The sequence below is a fragment of the Lepidothrix coronata genome, unplaced genomic scaffold (assembly GCF_001604755.1).
Source record: "Lepidothrix coronata isolate B3197 unplaced genomic scaffold, Lepidothrix_coronata-1.0 Scaffold2, whole genome shotgun sequence".
NCBI lineage: Eukaryota > Metazoa > Chordata > Aves > Passeriformes > Pipridae > Lepidothrix > Lepidothrix coronata.
In genome coordinates, this window is record NW_016690182.1 from 6069491 (window position 1) to 6087262 (window position 17772).

At 48.7% G+C, this 17772-nt stretch overlaps 1 protein-coding gene across 1 annotated transcript in view; it reads right to left on the reverse strand.

Annotated features, from left to right (window-relative positions):
• The window catches only part of GPC3 (glypican 3), a 145966-nt gene that overhangs the window by 43814 nt on the left and 84380 nt on the right, over positions 1 to 17772 (reverse strand). Inside the window, exons 4-6 of the mRNA XM_017814180.1 lie at positions 15958 to 16091; positions 13010 to 13135; positions 1887 to 2007 (exon numbers count right to left, since the gene is read on the reverse strand). Of these exons, the coding sequence (XP_017669669.1) occupies positions 1887 to 2007; positions 13010 to 13135; positions 15958 to 16091 (381 nt within the window). The remainder of the gene's footprint in view (positions 1 to 1886; positions 2008 to 13009; positions 13136 to 15957; positions 16092 to 17772) is intronic.

A 17772-nucleotide genomic window follows, 5' to 3' on the forward strand; every position in this document is an offset into this window, starting at 1 on the left:
CAAGAGCGTTCAATGTTTTTCAGATTCTTAATTTACGCCATTCAAACCAAAAGACTTTATCTGCCCCCATAACATGTTCCAACCTGATCCTACAAGCCAAGAAGGGGAAGCACTGAAAAAGATCACAACTAAGGATGACTATATTCACCCCCTTAACACTATTTTTCTCTGAGCAGCAGCTGACAAGAGACACTCTGCTGCTGCAAACAGCTGAATAGGGCTCAGCAGTGTTTACCCAGGGTCTCCCACTCCACAGATCTCCAGTCCTCAGCAGCCTGAGTTGTTCAGCAAAGACCTAACTTGACCCAGTCTGGCAGCCAGCATTTCACAACCACTTTATGTCAGCAGTTTCAAGTACACTAATAACCATGTTTTGTTCAGTGCGACTTTCTCACTGTGAACGGCAAAATATCATTATCACCTGCAGGTTGAAGCCTGCCCTCTACCCCATTTAATAGGGAGCTGATTATGCTATTCCCCCCCCTTTCCCCTTTTAAAAATTATGGGCTGTTGGCAGATGGCACCGCTCGGCACGGGGAGGGTGCGGGAAGGCAGAGCAGGCTGCAGGGCCGCTGCCCACATCGGCTCTCGCATGGTGGGGCGCTCCTGGGGACCCCAAATCCCTCCCAGACAGCACCTAATGAGGCGTGCCTGCATCGGAGGACACTGGGGTTAAACCGGGAATGGCTATGAAAACAGTCCCTGGCAGTGGCAGGAGCAGGAAAGCAGAGGTTTGCAGAAAAGTTGCTAAGCCAGCAAGTCCAAACAGAGCCGCCCTCACAGCCCACCCAGCCGGGAAGCAAAGCTGGGCTTAACCCCGGGAACCTGCTGCTGCCCAAAGCCTCATGCCAGAGCGACCCTGGACAAGGTCCCCGCTGGTAAGAGCTCTCTCAGAAGAGACTGGGCAGCTCAGCTGCATTAACTGTGTTACCATCTCAGTGTGTGCGCTGTGAGGTCCCAGTAAAGTAGCAAGTCCAAAGTATCCGCCTCCTGAAAAACACTGCCCCTTTGAGTTACTGCAACATCCCATACTCAGTGACAGAGAGGGGGGAGAGCAGTGTCCAGAGCTGGACCCCAGCCCACTGGCCCAAGGCAGTGCTGTGGGAGAGCTCTGGGAAGTGAACAGCCACAAGCTGAACACTGTGCAGAGGTGCCACCTAACTTCCTGGCAGCAGTGGGGCTTGTTCACAGACCTAATCTGGCATGGCGTGATGGGTAGAGACAAGATACTGCTTGTCCCAGTAAGAATGCCAGGTCTGAGGCAGTGGGAAGGAAGCTTCCTCCCCAGCACAAAGGATCTCGTCCAGCCCTGCCACTTCCCCCTTCAACAGTAACTAACTTGCCCCAGCAGTTGCTGGGAGTGGATGTCCAGGGAAATACAGCGAAGAAACAGGTGATCCTTTCTGCCAGCCATGAGCAATACCAGAGGGGATTCCTCTGACCAGAGGGGACATCAGGCACATGCCACACAAGCCCCTGCCAGCACCTTGTGCTCAGGAGGACCACAGCAGCTCCATCTTTCCTGGTCCTCCACTGCGCAGGGGACATATGCCCAGCAGAAGCACAGTGCAGGGATGCATCCACACATTGGCCAGGCACAGGCTGAGCCCTGGAACGCTGCAGTGCACGTACCCCACAGCTGCCACTGACCCACGGAGAACCACGCCAGCATGTATCCAACAGGACCTGCCATGTGTGCCCTGTGAGCCTGGTACCCTGAGGGGCTGAGGTGGCACTGGCTCCACACACAGGGCTCTGCACAGAGCTGCTGAAGATGGAGACACCCTGGGTTGTCTGACTGAGCCCAAAGAAAGTGTGGGGGAAGCCAAACTGATTTGGAAACCACCCACTCCAGAGCCATCCCTGCTGGCACGTCTGCAACAAACCTGGTTGATGTGTTTCAGCTTGTCAATAATCTGGCTGATCACTGGCTCCAGACCTTTCATCTTCACCTCATGGTTGCCAGACTGAGCTTTTGCTCCATTCCTTGTGATTTGGGGACTGTACCTATAGGAGTGAGAACAGAGAAGACCATGATGTGATGGGCTAATACAGAAGAGATCTTTAAAGTTCAATACAAACAAAAGAAATCCCAAGATAAGCATAATCCCTTTCCAAAACAGAGAGCACAAGACAGTTAATAATGACAAAGAAAAGGCAGAAGATTCCTATAAAAATTTTTGCTCTGACTTTGCAAAGCAGCAAGATGATGTAGTTGTATCACTTGAGGACAATGAACTCCTTTCCAGTCCATTAGTAACCAAGGAAGACGTTAAACAGTATACAACAGGGATAAATATTTTCACATAACTTGCACCCAAGAGTCCTAAAAAAGCTGGCTCAGAAATTCTGGCTTGCTCATGTTTGTTTAAAATAAATCTTGGCAGACCACAGAGACTCCAGTACAAGAGTGGTAGTGTTGTGCCCATAGCCAAAAAAAATGAGTGGGATGACCCAGTTAACTGCAAGCTGATTAGCATAACATCAACCCCCTTGCAAAGTAATGACTATCACTGATGTGTGATTTCAATAATAAAGAATTAAAGCACCAGAATATAATTAATGCTGTCAACATTGCTAATGGAAAATAGGTGTTGTCAAACAATCCTGATTTCAGCCTTTGATGAGATCCAGCCTTGGGGATCAAAGTAACTGCTCAGACAGAACGTACCTTGACTTTGGTAAGGTGCTGGGCTCTGCACCATGGGGTATCTTGATTTACACAGGTACCATGCAAGTCAGCAAAGCCCCCGTAAAGCAGATTAAGCTGCCAGGGTAACTCTGCAGAGGAGGGCAGCCAACCCCAAACTCAGCTTTTTCACTGGCAATTAGGAAAGAAATATACATTCACTTGCTGCAAGATTTATGGAATGGCCAAGTTTATCAGAGTAATAGAAGTGAGGGGAAGAGGGACAGAGGGGTTGCTGTTCATTTGCCTGTGGAGGAACACATTCCTACACTCAGGACCTCGGTAACAGCTCGTGATGCTCCAGACATGAGACAAGCACGTCCGCACCAACCTCAAACTCAGCTTCAGGATCAGAGCAATCAGCTGCCACCACTGCCTGCTGCAGCCACAGCAGTGGCACAGAGCACACGGGTGCTTTCTTGAGCTGTGGGTTGTTGGTACTCATCACAGCCCCAGAGACAGGCCATGGTACTCTTCAAGCACAAAACTCCTCGTCTCCAAGAACTGGCAGCCAGAACAGGCGCTGCCAAACCCCGGCACAGCCTACGAAAGTGAGATCACCGAGATAACACCAGCACCAGTCTGCTTTACTGTACATCTGTTTTTCCAGTGTCGTGGGTAAACAGGATGAATATTCTTTTCTGCGTTCATCTCCTACACATCACGTCTTTTACCAGCTCCCAGAACCAGCCCTAGTGGCTGCCTCCTTGTCTGTCAGCTCCCTGCTCCCCTGCCCAGCTAATCCTTCATCCCCACACTGCCAGGCAAGCTTGGGCAATGACAGTCAGCCCATTTCACATGGGTTTTGGGTTGAAAGTGGGACTTCAGCAGGCATTTAAAGAAGGGGAGGGAGACAGGAGGGATGGTGGGGCCAACTCAGGGAGAATGCTTTTTAGGGGAGAAAGCAAGAGGCATGGGGACATTTGGCCACAAGAGCTGTCAGGGCACACTAAGGGTTTCAAGGATACACAGGGGCTTGGTTTAAGCTCTACTTAAACGCTAAATTAGGAATGAGATTGACTCAGACATGTAGGAATGCGAAGGCAACCTCAAATCTACAGTGGTGCAGCAGGAATCTGCCCCTGACCTGAAATATTCACATCATGTAAAATAAAGAACTGAGGCTGATTTCCACTCCAAGGCAGGAGTTCTGTGTTCAGGAGCTCTCTGCATCTCCAGCCAGGTCATTCCCCATACACAGCTCTGCTGATGGCTGACAAGCCTGTGAGATGCTGCACTGAAAGAGATGACAGATGAAAAAGGGGAGAAGGAGGTGTGTCTGCCTACAACAGAGGAACACATGCCTGTGTTTATTCCTGTTTCCAGGCATAAACAGCTTGTCCAGGTACAGGTGTCACTGCAAAGCAGAGACATTGGGTCTCCTCAAGCCCCACCAGCTCCTCAACATGGGAGCAGCTGCCTGCACAGTCAGCCCCCTACCCTGCACTTCAGCACCAGCACCATACTCAGAGCTCTGCTCTCTACACCTGTCCCCATGCCGGGGCCTCCTGGTAGGACTCAGTATTTTGTAAAACACTTTTTTTTTTTTTAATAGTTGCACTATCCTGTGAGGCACAAAACACAGCTTTACCTGAGACACAACAGCTCCCAGTTCAGAAAAGCCCTCACACGTGCAATTAGGTGGCTTGTTGTAGGCTGAAAGCTTAGTGACTGGGAGAAGTGGGGCCAGAGCAAGCCAGGCTGGGTGCCAGCCTGCAGAAGCCCATGCCCAGGAGAGGGGCTGTGCTCCTGGCAGAGCCGGGCCGCATGCTCCGAGCACCATCTCGTGGGAAGAGGCTGCTGCTGCCGCAAGCACAGACCTGCCCGGCTCTGCTAACACTTAGGCTGAACTTTCTGCAGGGGAACAAAGCACTGGGAGCAGCAAAACATTAATCCTGCTGCTTGTTTTTCACACAGTCACTTAATGCCACTGTGCCCACCTGACAAACACATCTGGAGACTGGATGTAAACATCCGAAAGACGCATGACTTTTCAGATCCCGAAGAAATTACCGCCTTTGGTGTCACTGTAAATTTAATTTAAAACACTAATGGAACTCAAAAGTGCATTGCTGAAAAGTCTCCCGTGGTTTCAGAAATTTAACAAGCAAACTCACACAGGTTTTAGCATGAGCAGAACCAAGCCCATTTGGTGCATACCTATATTAATACAACCTCTCTCCTAAACAGTTTTATGTAAAGAAACACAATAGCTTGGGTCTGAGTGGATGAAATCCCTTCTGAAATCCACGCAACGGCTGCCAGAGACAATTTCTGTAGCCTACGCATTGTTGTACAGGAAGGAGGAACACAGTACTACAACAGTACTATACTGTAACTTCATGTCCAAAAACTGAAATTGTTCTCCAGAAAGTTCTACTGGGGTTTGGTGAGGACCTCAGATCACTCTTCCCAGGGGATTAAGTCTACTAGAGAAGGAAGCAACCTGAAAGCATTTGCAGAAGGATGCTGGAGAAACAAAGTGTCACCACCTGGTACTTCCCACCTAGCCAGGTACAAGGGTATGTACTAGACCCAGAATGAACCATTTGCATCATTACACAGTTATCATTTGAAGCAGCAAGGCAGTGGGCAGTGTAAGCTGCACATCTTTGAGCATGACTCACAAAAAAGGAGATGCACAGGAACCAACAGCCAGAGACCAACAGCTACGTCCCAACAGCCAGAGACATGGTCATGTGTGGCATGGATGCTTTGGGACACACTGCCTCTTCATGGACAAGCTGAGACCTCCTGGCACGTTCAGGCATGAGGGGGGCACCAGCTCCCCTCAGCTGTGCCCCTCTCTGGGGTAGCAACACTCAGGCACGCAGGATGAAGCCAACAAAGGGTTAAAGGCTTTGAAATGTAGCTTCAGCCAGCGACCTGCATTCCTGAAATGCCAGAAAAGCTGGAAAAGGCAGCTGGCACCCCTCCCTGCAGCCTGGGCCAAGCAGCCAGGCCTTAATACAGCAGAGAGATGCCTTTCCAGCCCCCAACAAGCTGGAGAATGGGGGTCCCAGTACAGGCGCCACACAGGCTCCTGGGCACCCTCACCACTCCAACCTGCTGCAGGGCTGCTGGGCTCACAGGCAAAACAAAGCCAAAGCATCACCTTCCTCCCATGTTCTCCAGTCACAGTGCAGAAAAGGAAAAGTCTCAGAGCCATCTCGAGCTGCTTTCAACTTATGCCAATAAAACAGCCCTTCTGCAGGACACTTGTACCACTCCACTATACCCATCACATACCCCTGCCATGGTCACTGATATCAGAATGGAACAGCAAATATGCACAGTGGATAAAGTCCACCCCACAGTCCCCGGGGGTCCCTGCGCCAAAGGGGTATCAGTGTTGCAACATGAGCATGGTTTGGCTTCCACTTCATAAGCAAAGCCCAAAATACTTTCCTCTTTGACGTGTCTCGACGTCAGCCAGCAGCATCTCCTTGCCTGGGCTCCCTGGGTATGGGCTCTTGCTGGGGATGTGGTATTTTCCAAAGACAAATGTCACGTTTTAAGACGTGCTGATAAGCAGCCCTCATTAAAAACTACTTTAAAGACAATCATTTAATGAAAATACCAACAATCTGAAGTCTTCTGTGGGGATGGCACAGCTACAGACCCCTCCTCCTCCTTCTCATCCACCAGCCATAAATGCCCAAGTATGCTGTCAAATAAAGGGATTTTCCCCTCCTTTTCTCCCCACCATCCACAAAAGTCTCCTGTGAATGTTTGGTCTTTCCAGTCCAAATGCAGCTTGTTCCAAGCTTTCATTTCAGAGCAAAGGCGGCAAGATGACAAATGCTATTTAAATATATGGCAATGAATTTAAAACGTGTGTTCATCCTACTCTGCCATGCTAGGCTTTGAGATGAGTTACTGCAATGCCTGAAGTGTGATTTAGAGAAAGTAATCATGGAAGTCAAACATAAAGAATTACACCTTTTAGAAAAAGGAAAGTAAGTATGTCATTCAAATAACAATTAATTTATGCCTGCCTTCCAGTTGCAAATTATTTATTCAAACGCAGCTCCACGATTTAAACAGTGCAGTATCCCCTGCAGGCTCTTCCTCTACTATGTTCACTGGATCATACTTGTTTGAGAGAGTGCATGGGGGACAAACACAACACAGACTGCTACAAGACAGGACTACAATGCCAGAGAAGAAGTTTCACTGCACAGGAGGTAATAGTTGAGCTCCAAGCTTGCCAGAGCAGCATTCCCAGCACCCACAATCCCACAAAGCTGCTCTGCATTTCAAGACATGACTTACTATAGACCATGTGGACTGGTGACACCGAATCCTCACCACACAGAAGGCAAAAAGATATGAAAAAGGGGAGAAAGGAAAGAAAAGTTTCTCCCCTCACACTCCTGACAGGAACCCAGGTCTTATCTCCAGCTGGTTTTCATGGGTCAGTAAAGGTGGCTGCAGTGGTGAAGTCAACATTTTACTCTCTGGCCCTGATAATTTTTGCTTTAGTGAGACAACCTTCATGTCACATCAGCAGTGCAAGCAGTGGGGCCCAAAAGGCTTGAAAAGCTGTTTCCAATGCACTCATCCTGCCCTGCAGACAGGGTGTAACTCCTAGATGTGCCCATAAGCTGCCAAGAAGAGGTGAAAACTTCTCCCCCTGATAGTTTCCTCTCTAAAGAGAGACTGTCCAGAGGTAACCTGGTCAATCATACCAATTACCCCACCCACAGCTGTCCTCTTCCATATGGGGTGCGTGTTCCCTTGACAATATGCAGGCATCTGTTACACGGGGGTGCAAGTGGCAGGAGAGAGGTGGGGTGTATGGCTCTTGGGTGCCTTCCTGGCCTTCAGCATGCACTCATTTGCTTGCTTACAGTGATTCCTTGCAGTCCCTGCAGAGCTCAAAATGCCGCAGTCAATTTACACCACCAGCAGCTCCAAACAAGCTGCTTCAAAAGCAACCAGGAGGATCCAACACTCTCAGTGGGGAGTGTTCTCACCTAACTAAAAAGGAGCCATTTTCTGCTGGATTTCCAAATATCAACACCTTGAAGCCTGGTCCATGACAGCCCTCTCAGATCCTGCTGTATCCGTTCTCTGCCAAGGGAAGCGTCCTTCAGCTGACAGCTTGGTGTTATAAACATGTCACCTGGTTCTAGGAGACAGAACTTCAGAGGGGACAGCAAAAACTATAATATTCATAGAAAAACAGTGGGAGTTTGTAGACAACCTGAAGTCTCCTTCCATTCTTATTTCAGGTAAAGTCAAGACAAACAGATTATGGAAAAATGGGCTAAACCTGAGATGAAGCAGCAGGCTTAACAGAGGAAGATTCATGATCTTCATTTCTGAAATATTCTGGAAACAATTATGGCCACTCAATAACCCACAGAATTTGCCTACTATCCTTTCACTGTAGCTTACATTTGCTACAAAGCTGTGTTTTATGAGCTTGAAAAGTTATACAGCCCCCCTCTTTGGGGACTCCATTGTATCAGATATGTTGCAGTACTGCCAGAAATAACCAAACCCTTCATGAACTAAAGGGTTATTGCTGGCATGGAATTTCCTTTGTTCCAATTACAGAATCTCATTTTTCTGTCTTGCTTCCAATTGTGCTTTCATTGTTTATGATTTGTATGATTAAAACAAACCACGGTACGTTGGCAACAGCAGAGAAATTCGAGACTTCCAGCTTGAAGAAGAGATTTGGCAAGGTGCTAAAAATATATTAATTTTGAATTGGTACAAAGAGAACAAGAGTTATGCTGGTGATTTAGATTAATGTACACATTTGTCTTGAGAAATTTGAAAATGGCAATATCTAACAATAATGCTTAATGTGCTTACAAGTTTTTGCAGTGGGCAGATGTTGCTGTCATTCTATTCGGAACAGCTTGAAAGGAACATACTCGTGTAAGCAGATTATTAAACTCTGAGAATCTAGATTTTAATAGGCTTTTAGTATTAAATGCTGCAAAACCCTGATACTGTATATAAGGCTCAAATCACCTTTGAGATTCCAATGCCTAGCTCCCATAGGAACTGAGGTGAGTTTTATATCTTAGCACCTACTTGATCTAAGCTGAAGGCTTTAAATGAGCTAATTATTCAGTCGGGGACTCCAGTGATAAGAATCACTCTCTGGTTTTTCTCTACACTGGATGGAGATAAGGGTAAGAGAGGCTGGACAGCATCTCACCACCTCACCCCACCAGCATGAGGTCTGGTGAGAGGATGGGGGATGAAGACAAACAGAGGCAAGGAGGGGCATTACAGAAACCCTCACTTAGGCAGCTTTAAGTAGTTGCACACCCACCCTGTCTACACATCTGTCTCGGAGAATTGCCTGGAATTGAGCCCAGGAAAGCTGCAAAGAGGTGTACAGGGATGCAAAGAGACAGAGGAAGATCCAGCAGGTCTGGGCCCCAGCTACCACCAACACTCAAGTGCTGTGACCCCTCAACAAGCTCTTTGCAAGTGGTAAAATGTGCCATGTATGGCATTTGCTGTGACTCTTTGTGGCATCCCATAAAAGCACAGTGTGTTTTTGCACACTAAAAGTGTGAAAAGCAGGGATGTGTTGCCTTTTATTTTTTCTTCCCTCTTTGGCTTATCTTCTTCAACCACACAGCAACAGCACAGCAAAAGACACAGGTATTTCTCTGCCTGACCAAAAAAATCAACCTCCCTTGTACAGTTCAATCAAACTATTAACCCAAAGATGAAACCTCAGGAAGAGGATGAATTTTTGCCTTTACATTGTCCAACGTGGAGAAGTAAATGACCATAAAGGATCACAAAGTAAGACTCAGTAAAAGAAAATGAGGGATGAATCATATTAAAAAGGCTGGAATACACAAAGCAGGATGAGTGACCCATCAGCAGAGCACATTGCATGGCAGCCTCACCACAAGCCAAGCTGTAGAAAGCTCTCAGTCAAGTGGGTTCTCAGAGCTCTTCATCTCAGGGGGCTTGCAAGGGGCTGCACCAGGCAAGGAGTGCAACCAGTGCATCATAACCTTTCTCCATCGGTGGGAAATCTCAGAGCCAGGGATGAAACGAGAACATAACTCTACAAGCAGAGTTGGACCTACTCTACAAGCAGAGTCTGCAAGGACTGCACAAAAATGGTTTGCTGTGTCAGGAGGAAAGCAGGATTAAATACTCCAGCCAGCTGCATTGCACTGGAGCCCCAGACAAACATGGCACCTTCAATCAGGGCAGAGGGAGTTAAGGGCAAGGAGGAAACAGAGGACAGTTCAAGGCTCTAATTGGGAAATGAGACCCAGTGAAAAGGCACTGAGCGTGTCCGGCCTGTGGGGAGGAGGGACATTCTTACTGTCTGCGGATAACAAAGCACTGGCATAAACAGGATAGAGTAAATACTGATTCAGAAAAACCACAAGAGGAGGAGCACAGGGTGCAGAAGGGGCTGTTTGCGTCAAATAACAGGATACACATTGTCGGTATTATTTAGTACTTAAGAGCATTGGCAAGGGGCTGTGAAGTTGCTATTCCAGGCATGACTTAATATGTTATAGGGAAAGGGCTTTGAATAACTAGCAAATTTTATTGTGACAGAGAGATCAGAAAACAGACAAACCAGTAGGGCCCCTCTTTAACTTAATGAACGCTCGGGTACCGCATTAAAGATTTAAGAGGTAAATAACCACAAACCCTACAGGAACACCACCAAATCCTAGACATGTCCACATGGATGCTCACACCAACACTGCAACACTCAAGCAGTTTTATCCATCATCTGCACAGCACCAGACATTGAAACACATGGAAACACACCATCCAGCCAAAACATTGCTCTCCCCTGGTCTTCACCTGATGCTGCAAAACTTTCAGCAGCTTTGGCAGGTGCTTTCTAATCAATCCAGGAACCTCCTGCCCTGCTGTGTTGTCCCTCCAACACGCATCAGGTTGGCTGAAGCCCTCCATGAGGACCAGGGCTTGTGAACATGAGGCTGCTCCTGTCTGTCCACAGAGGGAGGACCTCATCCACTCAGTCTTCCAGGTCTGGTGGCCTGAAGCAGAGCCCGACTATTATCACCACTGTCCCTGCCTGCCCTCCTTTTAATCCTGACCCAGTCAGCCTCTCATCCATTCCCAGGAACTCCATGTGCTCTAGCTAGTCACTCATATAAAGGGTGACACCCACCCGTCATCTACCCTGCCTGTCCTTCCTAAAGAACTTGTGTCCCTCCCTTCCAACACTCCAGTCATAGGAGCCATCCTACCACACCTCTGCCACCCTTCTTTCTGGGAACCACTCACTACACGTGTGGGGCAACTAGCCAGCCAGCACCCTGAAATTAATACTAGATATTAAAAACACACCAAATTTCTTACAAAAAGTGGTAACATGGAGTCTGATGACCAACAAGCCCTCACCAGTCCAGCAGGAGAATTGCTGCAGCCAAGCCAGAAACGCTCCAGCACATAGCACACATTCTCAGAGCTGCTTGCATGAGAGCTCCCACACCATGAACAGCTGCGTGGCTCCCTCTTGGGGAAAACACTGAAATAAAGGAACTGGCAGTTTGGGGTACTCAAGCACCGTTACCTTAAATGCTCCTGATTTTCAGGAATCCTCCCAGACTCTCGGAAACAGATGCTAGGCTGGGAAGTCCAAGCACGTGAAGCAGTCAGTTTTGACTCAGCGTGAAGCAATGCAATTGGCTTTAGAGATCATTTTAACTACGTGTTTGCTTCTATTTGAAACATTCCACAAATGGGTCCTGGGAGAGAAGCTCCCTGGACCATTACCTTAGCTCAGCTTTATTTAGCTGAGTTCTCCCAGTAGTTTCACTGGCAGAAACACCAGCAGGCATAAGACACTTTCTCAGCCCATGGAGCAGAGGGCCACCCTGGGAAGTGTTACAGATGCTAAAAACACAAGGTGGGAACTTACATTTGAGGGAGGATCTGGACTCAGCATCTTTCCATTGCTACCATTTCACCCAGCTGTGGCATCAGCAGGACCTGGACCAGGGCCACTGGCCATGGCCCCAGCAAACTGTCATAAGAAAAGATCTCACCCTAGGTCTTCCTCTCCAGAGCTGCAGTGTTTATAGTTCTGCTTGAGAAGTTCTAATTAACAGTCAGTGAGACAATATTGAAATAATCTTTTTTTTTCCAACCGAACTTCTCAGTTAGGCATGGAAACACGAGATTTTCCAGAAATAGGTACCAACAGAGGACACATTTTTCCTTAGGCAACATAAGTACATTTTATTAAGCGTGTGATCTTAGACGCTTGAGTCATTTTTTTTCAAAATAGAGTTTGATGCTATTTTGGTCTATTCTGTGTTTCAGGTCAGTATTGCAAGTACAGGCTAATTACCACCTGAGGTTACTGATCAAGAAGTCATAATTAATATCTCAACATTTCACCACTTCTTGATTTCATTTCTATTTCTTCCCTTATGCAAACTACTTAATAGCAAAGGATGCTTTGCAAAGTAAGGTGATTAGAGGAGATTTATGTATAATTACAAAAAACATTTCCAAGTTCTATTTCCACATTATTTAACATTCCCGAGGGGCATTTTTTGCAAGAGAAATTTCCATTTCTATTAACACTTCCTTCCCCTTTATGCTATGAATTCTGTATTTGCCTGTCTCCATTAATCTCACAGCTACCAGCAGAACATCCTCAGAACCAGTGAGTGGGGCAGGGAAAAGTGGCCAGGGCATGAGCTGGACCTTGGTGTGAATGGCTCGGTCCAGAGAGGACAGCCAGGACTTGGTGGTGGGAAGACAGTCAGATGGCAGCAGCTGCACCACCAGAGCTCAGTGGTCCTGACCTCCTCCAGCATTGAGACATGGCAAGGAGAAACTCAACAAGGTGGTCTTCCTTGTCCCTCCCTGGGTGGTGCAGAGGATGCCAAACATGCTGCCCTGCTACCACTGCATGGAGTCAGGCTGGAGACACCCCTACCCCAGGCTGTGCATGGTGGCAATGCCCTCATTGGCTGCTCCAGAGGAGCCGTCCCTGGCACTGTGGTGCACCCTCCCACGGGAGCATGGCTGTGTCAAGCTGCTGCTGCTCTCCTGTCTCTGGCCCACCACTGCCAACCCACCTGACCTAAACCAGTCAGGGATGCAGGGTTTTCACTGAGCAGAAAACTCAGTGGAGGGCAGCACACGACCACTTCTCTCCATGAAGACTTTGCACATCCATCTGAGCTGCAGCACAGCTGGACACTTGCTCTGCACAAGGTTCTTAAGGGAGTGAGTAGTGTCCTGGTCACAGACTGCTCAGGCACCTGGTTAGGAAAAGATAAGCAGTGATGGGGAGAGGGAGAAAAGGGAGATGTGACTTACCTCTCCACAACTTCTTGTCCATTCCAGCAAAGGGTGTCATTCTGAACAGCAGAGCTGTGGTTGCAGATGTACTCTGGCAAGCTGCTGTAAAAACTGCTGTGAGACTTCAGCTTCGCAATGAGCTCCCTGGAAGAAAGGGGGGAAAATGATGCTCAGTTAAAAGAGGAAGAGAAGATGGGGTTGGTGCATTTTAACCAGTGAAAGTAATCACACAAACACAAGAAGAAAGCAGCTGAGTAAAAATAAAGCATTAACCATCAGTTTTATTTCTGACCTCAAGTAGCTCTTTGCACTGTCTCCTGATGTTAGTCAGTCAAAGGCTGAATCTGTGTTTTCTAGGGCAAAATCTGCTGGTGATGGGGAGGGATACTGGGGCAGCAGAACCTCGGACCAACCATGCTGCAGGCAAAAGCCAGACAGTCTCTGCACTCTTCTGGTTCCTAAGGAAAGGTGCCACTGGCTGAGGCCATGAATACATGGGGTACATCTGAGCAGCAAGTGCTCAGGCTGCCAGCAGTCCTCTCCACTTTGCAGAAGGCAAGAGAGGCCCTTTAGGGACTTTGCCTGACATTGGCCATCCAGCATCCCTGCAAAGGCAAGTAGCATTTCTGATGGCAGACCAGAGCAGGCACTCTCAGCACAAACCTGTACACCCAGGTAATGCTGTGTCTCATGTTGCACCACCAAAACTACATGATTTCAAGGTGTACACTGGGTTGGACATAGGGTCACAGCTGGCATTCAAAGGGGCAGGTTACATTCACTAAAATGGCTCTGCCCCAGGAAGGCAGAAAGAGCCACAGGAGCAGTGCTTGCACCAGGCAGAGAGGATCTGAATCAGGCTGCACCCTGACCCTGCACCCTCCCTTGCCAGCACCAAGGACCTTTGTCCCCAGCTAGTCACCTTCAGCAGTGGTCCAGAGGTGCTAGGACACAGGCACTCTGACAGATGCCAGAAAGGGGACAGGGGCTGTGGCAGTGGGATGTAACATCCCCCCAGCCCAGGTCAGTCTTCTTAGGGACACTCAGCAGCTGTCACAAGGAAACACCAGCGGATTTAATTAGATAAATGGCACCAAAAGTATGATAATATGAATAGCAGGGACTGGAGGCAGTAAGACTTGGCCTCACAGTCTCCTTGCTTGGTTTCAGCATGTTTTCTCCTTTGCAAAAGTTTATTTCTCATCCTCCTTCCTCCCTGGGGAGAGGATGAGGAATCAGCACCTGGAGCGCTTTCAGGGCCATCGCCCGGGTGCCGCAGTGGGGGGACCTCCGTGCCCTGCCAGCTGGGGGGAGCTGCCCTGCAAGCTTAGGCAGTTTGGTGTGCAGAGGGGGTGCCCAGCTCCCTCTGTTCCTCTTTGCTTTGGGATTCCGTGGGGTTCCCTCTCCAGCTGAAGCCCTCAACAGCCAGCTGGGGGCAGGCGACACAAGGAGAAGCCGCGAAGGAGCCTGTGCTCTGCGCTGCCTTTTCACAGCCAAGGAGCCTGTTCCTGCCCTGGAGAGACCAGCACAGCCCCCGCTGGTCTCACCAGCAGGCTGTGAGGCAGGCAAAGCTGAAGCCCATGGAGGCCAAAGGCCAGCCAAGTCCTCCCTCTGGCCACCACAGCACATCCTGCACAGGAATTGCAAACACTGACCAGTCTGTCACTGTCCATCACAACGAATAAGGGTTTGTCTGTTGAGTCGAAGCCCCTCCAAAGGGTAGGAATTCAGCCCACAGCCTCCTGCACAGATCAGAGGGGTGCTTCAGATAGTCACCTCCTGCGTGAATCGCTTCCTACATCCATCTCCTGCACTGGCCTTACAGCTGGGCAGGAGGTCCAACCAACACAATTTGGCAAGCCAAAATGAGGCAAGACCTGGGTCTTCAGTTAGGCCAAACCCTAAGCAGAACAAGCCTCACTGCCCATTGCACCCAGCTCCTTACATCCCAGGCACTGCCTTGCTCCCCTTCCACAAACCCTGGCAGCACTGTGGAGAGCAGATGGAACAGAACTTTCCTGGGGAGCAGAGTTTCCTGCTGGGCAGGGAGGGGGAGGGAAGGGAGAAACTCCTCTGTATCTGCAGGTATGAGCCCACGTAATTCATCTCAGCAGATTTCATTAGATCCTCAAAAGACATCTCCGTCAGAGCCTGGGCTGTGTAACCCTCCGACATGTTGAGACAACAGAGGAATGCAAGCCCTGGTGCTGCATCTCCTGGGAACCATATCAAGAATGTGGCCCTGTAAGTTTTCAAAGAGAAATCCATCCAACTTACTCTATATCCCCAGCTTCAAAAATTGCCAAGCTTGCCTGTTTCTCTTCCACAGGGATTTTTCTTGTATTCAAGACAGCAGTAAAGGCACTGCTTATCTTTGGGTGTGCTTTCAGATGCAGGGGATAGACGCTGCTCCCTAACACATCAGCATGAGCCCACCTAATTACAGCTTCTGTGTACAGGGGGAAGGAAGCACAAGGTGCAGTGTCAGCATTGGAGGCACCCGCTTCACTTACAAAATACTCAGTAAAAGGCTGTTAACATTTCTGAACTACCATAAAACACTACACAAAAAAAACATGAAATGCACCCCCTTTACCTACACACACAGTGTAACACGCAACATTTCAGGCTGGAGAGACCATTTCCACCTGTAACTGTGAGTGTTTCTGGCACTATAGCAGTACCCAAGAAACCCAGACGAGGCATTTGGTGTATGAACCTGGGTGCCTGGTGGATTGCAAAAAGGAAAACAAAGATGAAAAACAGGAGGCAGTTTTATAGGTTAAAAAAGAATGCGCTAGGTGAGAAAACCCATGTAGACACCTCGCTGCACTTCAGAGCCAAAACCAGGTTTATGGGTAAGGGAAATAAGGAGCTCTCCCATCCACTTCCACAGGGCCATTCCATAAGGTGACCACTCCTGCAGCCCATCCAGCAGGCACCACACTCAGCCTGAGTGTTCTCACCTCCTCCTGCTTGACAAAGTTTCTTCTTGCTCGATGTGAGTCACCTTCAGAACTTTCTTGTCAACGAAAAGGTCTTCAGGGTAATTAGCTGATCGAACCTGTCTCTGCTGAGCGTGGCCACATAACCGGCTGATCTGGAAAACACAAACACAGCAGTGTGAGGAAGTGTTGGGACTCAAAGAACTCCAGGAAAATAGCCGAGATGCACCCTGGCACCTGCACAGGAGCTGCTCTGTCGTCCTGTCCTCTCCCACAGCTCACACACACATGTGAAAGCAAACTGCTGCCCTAAGGATACAACCTGGTTTTTGTACAAATACCTGTCCTGTTGGAAGGAATGCAGGAAGCTTCAGGAGAAATTTTTGGGCATCAAAATGCCCCTGTGTCTATCAAAACCCCTGAGCTGCCTCTGTGACCAGCAAGTCTTCCCGTGTCAGGTTAAACTCGTGCTGGCAGGAGGGGTCTAGAGATGTTCCCTGCTCCTTCCTCGCTGAAAGCTGCAGCATCTCAACTCTGTGCTCCACCTCTCCTATCAGACTTTTAGGAAACACCTCCCCTCTGAAGGTAAATCCTAAGACTCTGGTTCTTCATCTCGTGGCAGCTCGTCATCTGCACGGGCTGCACTGCAAATACCCAGGGATAAGCATCACACGCATCGTTACTAATTAAAAGACCCAGGGCCTAAAATACAGCAAGCATTGTGGCCACAGCCCAGTCATACTGTGGGAGGTCTTGATTAACAGGGCTCTGCTAATGGCACAAATTAGCTCATTAGCATACAGATGATTTGGTAAGTGGCTGCAGCAGCGAGGGAAGGAATCCCAACCACCTCGTTAAAGCTCTCTCGCGTGGCCACCGTCCCAAGACTCACCCAGCAGTGCTGCAGCTGCCTCTACAATCCTTGCAGCAGGTGGATTTGCAGTCATCTCCCTCTCTGGGACACCACCAAGGGACAACTGTCTCCCCACGGCACCACTTGCCACTGTGATACTCGCTTTTTGACTCACCCTGTGCTGTTCTACAGAACTCATCCATGCTGGGTTGTGAAGGGAGTTTGGCTGATTATTGGGACCACAAAGGCACCACAGCTAACACCAACTTCTCTTTCTGTGAGCCTCATCTTACCTCATACATTCAGGTTTGGGACCAACCATACACCCATAAAATGCCCGTTCCTTGCAGAACCTCATTTGTCTCCATGCTGCACTGAATCAAGGCAGTCAGCTAAACTCCCAGTTAGCTGCACACTGGAGGTTAAAAGCACACCCGCTGCCCAAAGCTACAGGCATCTGATGTGTAAAGAGAAGAGATTAATTCTGTTCTATTACATCCTGCATTTGGGTGGGCAAATAAATTAGTAATGTCACCTCTTTCATTATCGAGAGCAGCACAGTTTGTTTGCTCAGGCTGCCATACAACAAAGTAAAATAGAAACCTCCTGGGAGATGGGCACTGCAGTTTCTGGTTCACAGCACGGTGGGAATAGATGCTGCCACCAGTCCTTTTGCACCTGCAGTTCCCTCTACCAAAGCAGCCCCTCCTGCAGCTGCCAAGTGAGCAGTTTCTGCAGCATCCTACCTGTGTTTTTCTCCTCTTCCCTCCCTTGGCTGTGTCTCCTCTCCACCATGCCAAACCCAAGTCTTGCACAAGAATGTATCAGCCCTACTGCACTCCCTAAATCATGTAACAGGCTTCAAACACAGAGGGAGTCAGAAAAATGACCACATTTTGGGTTATTTTCTTTGCCTTTTGGACCTTCCTTTAGCGCTCATCCCCCTCTCATAGGATTTGCAGGTAGTCCCCTGAAGCAAGCAG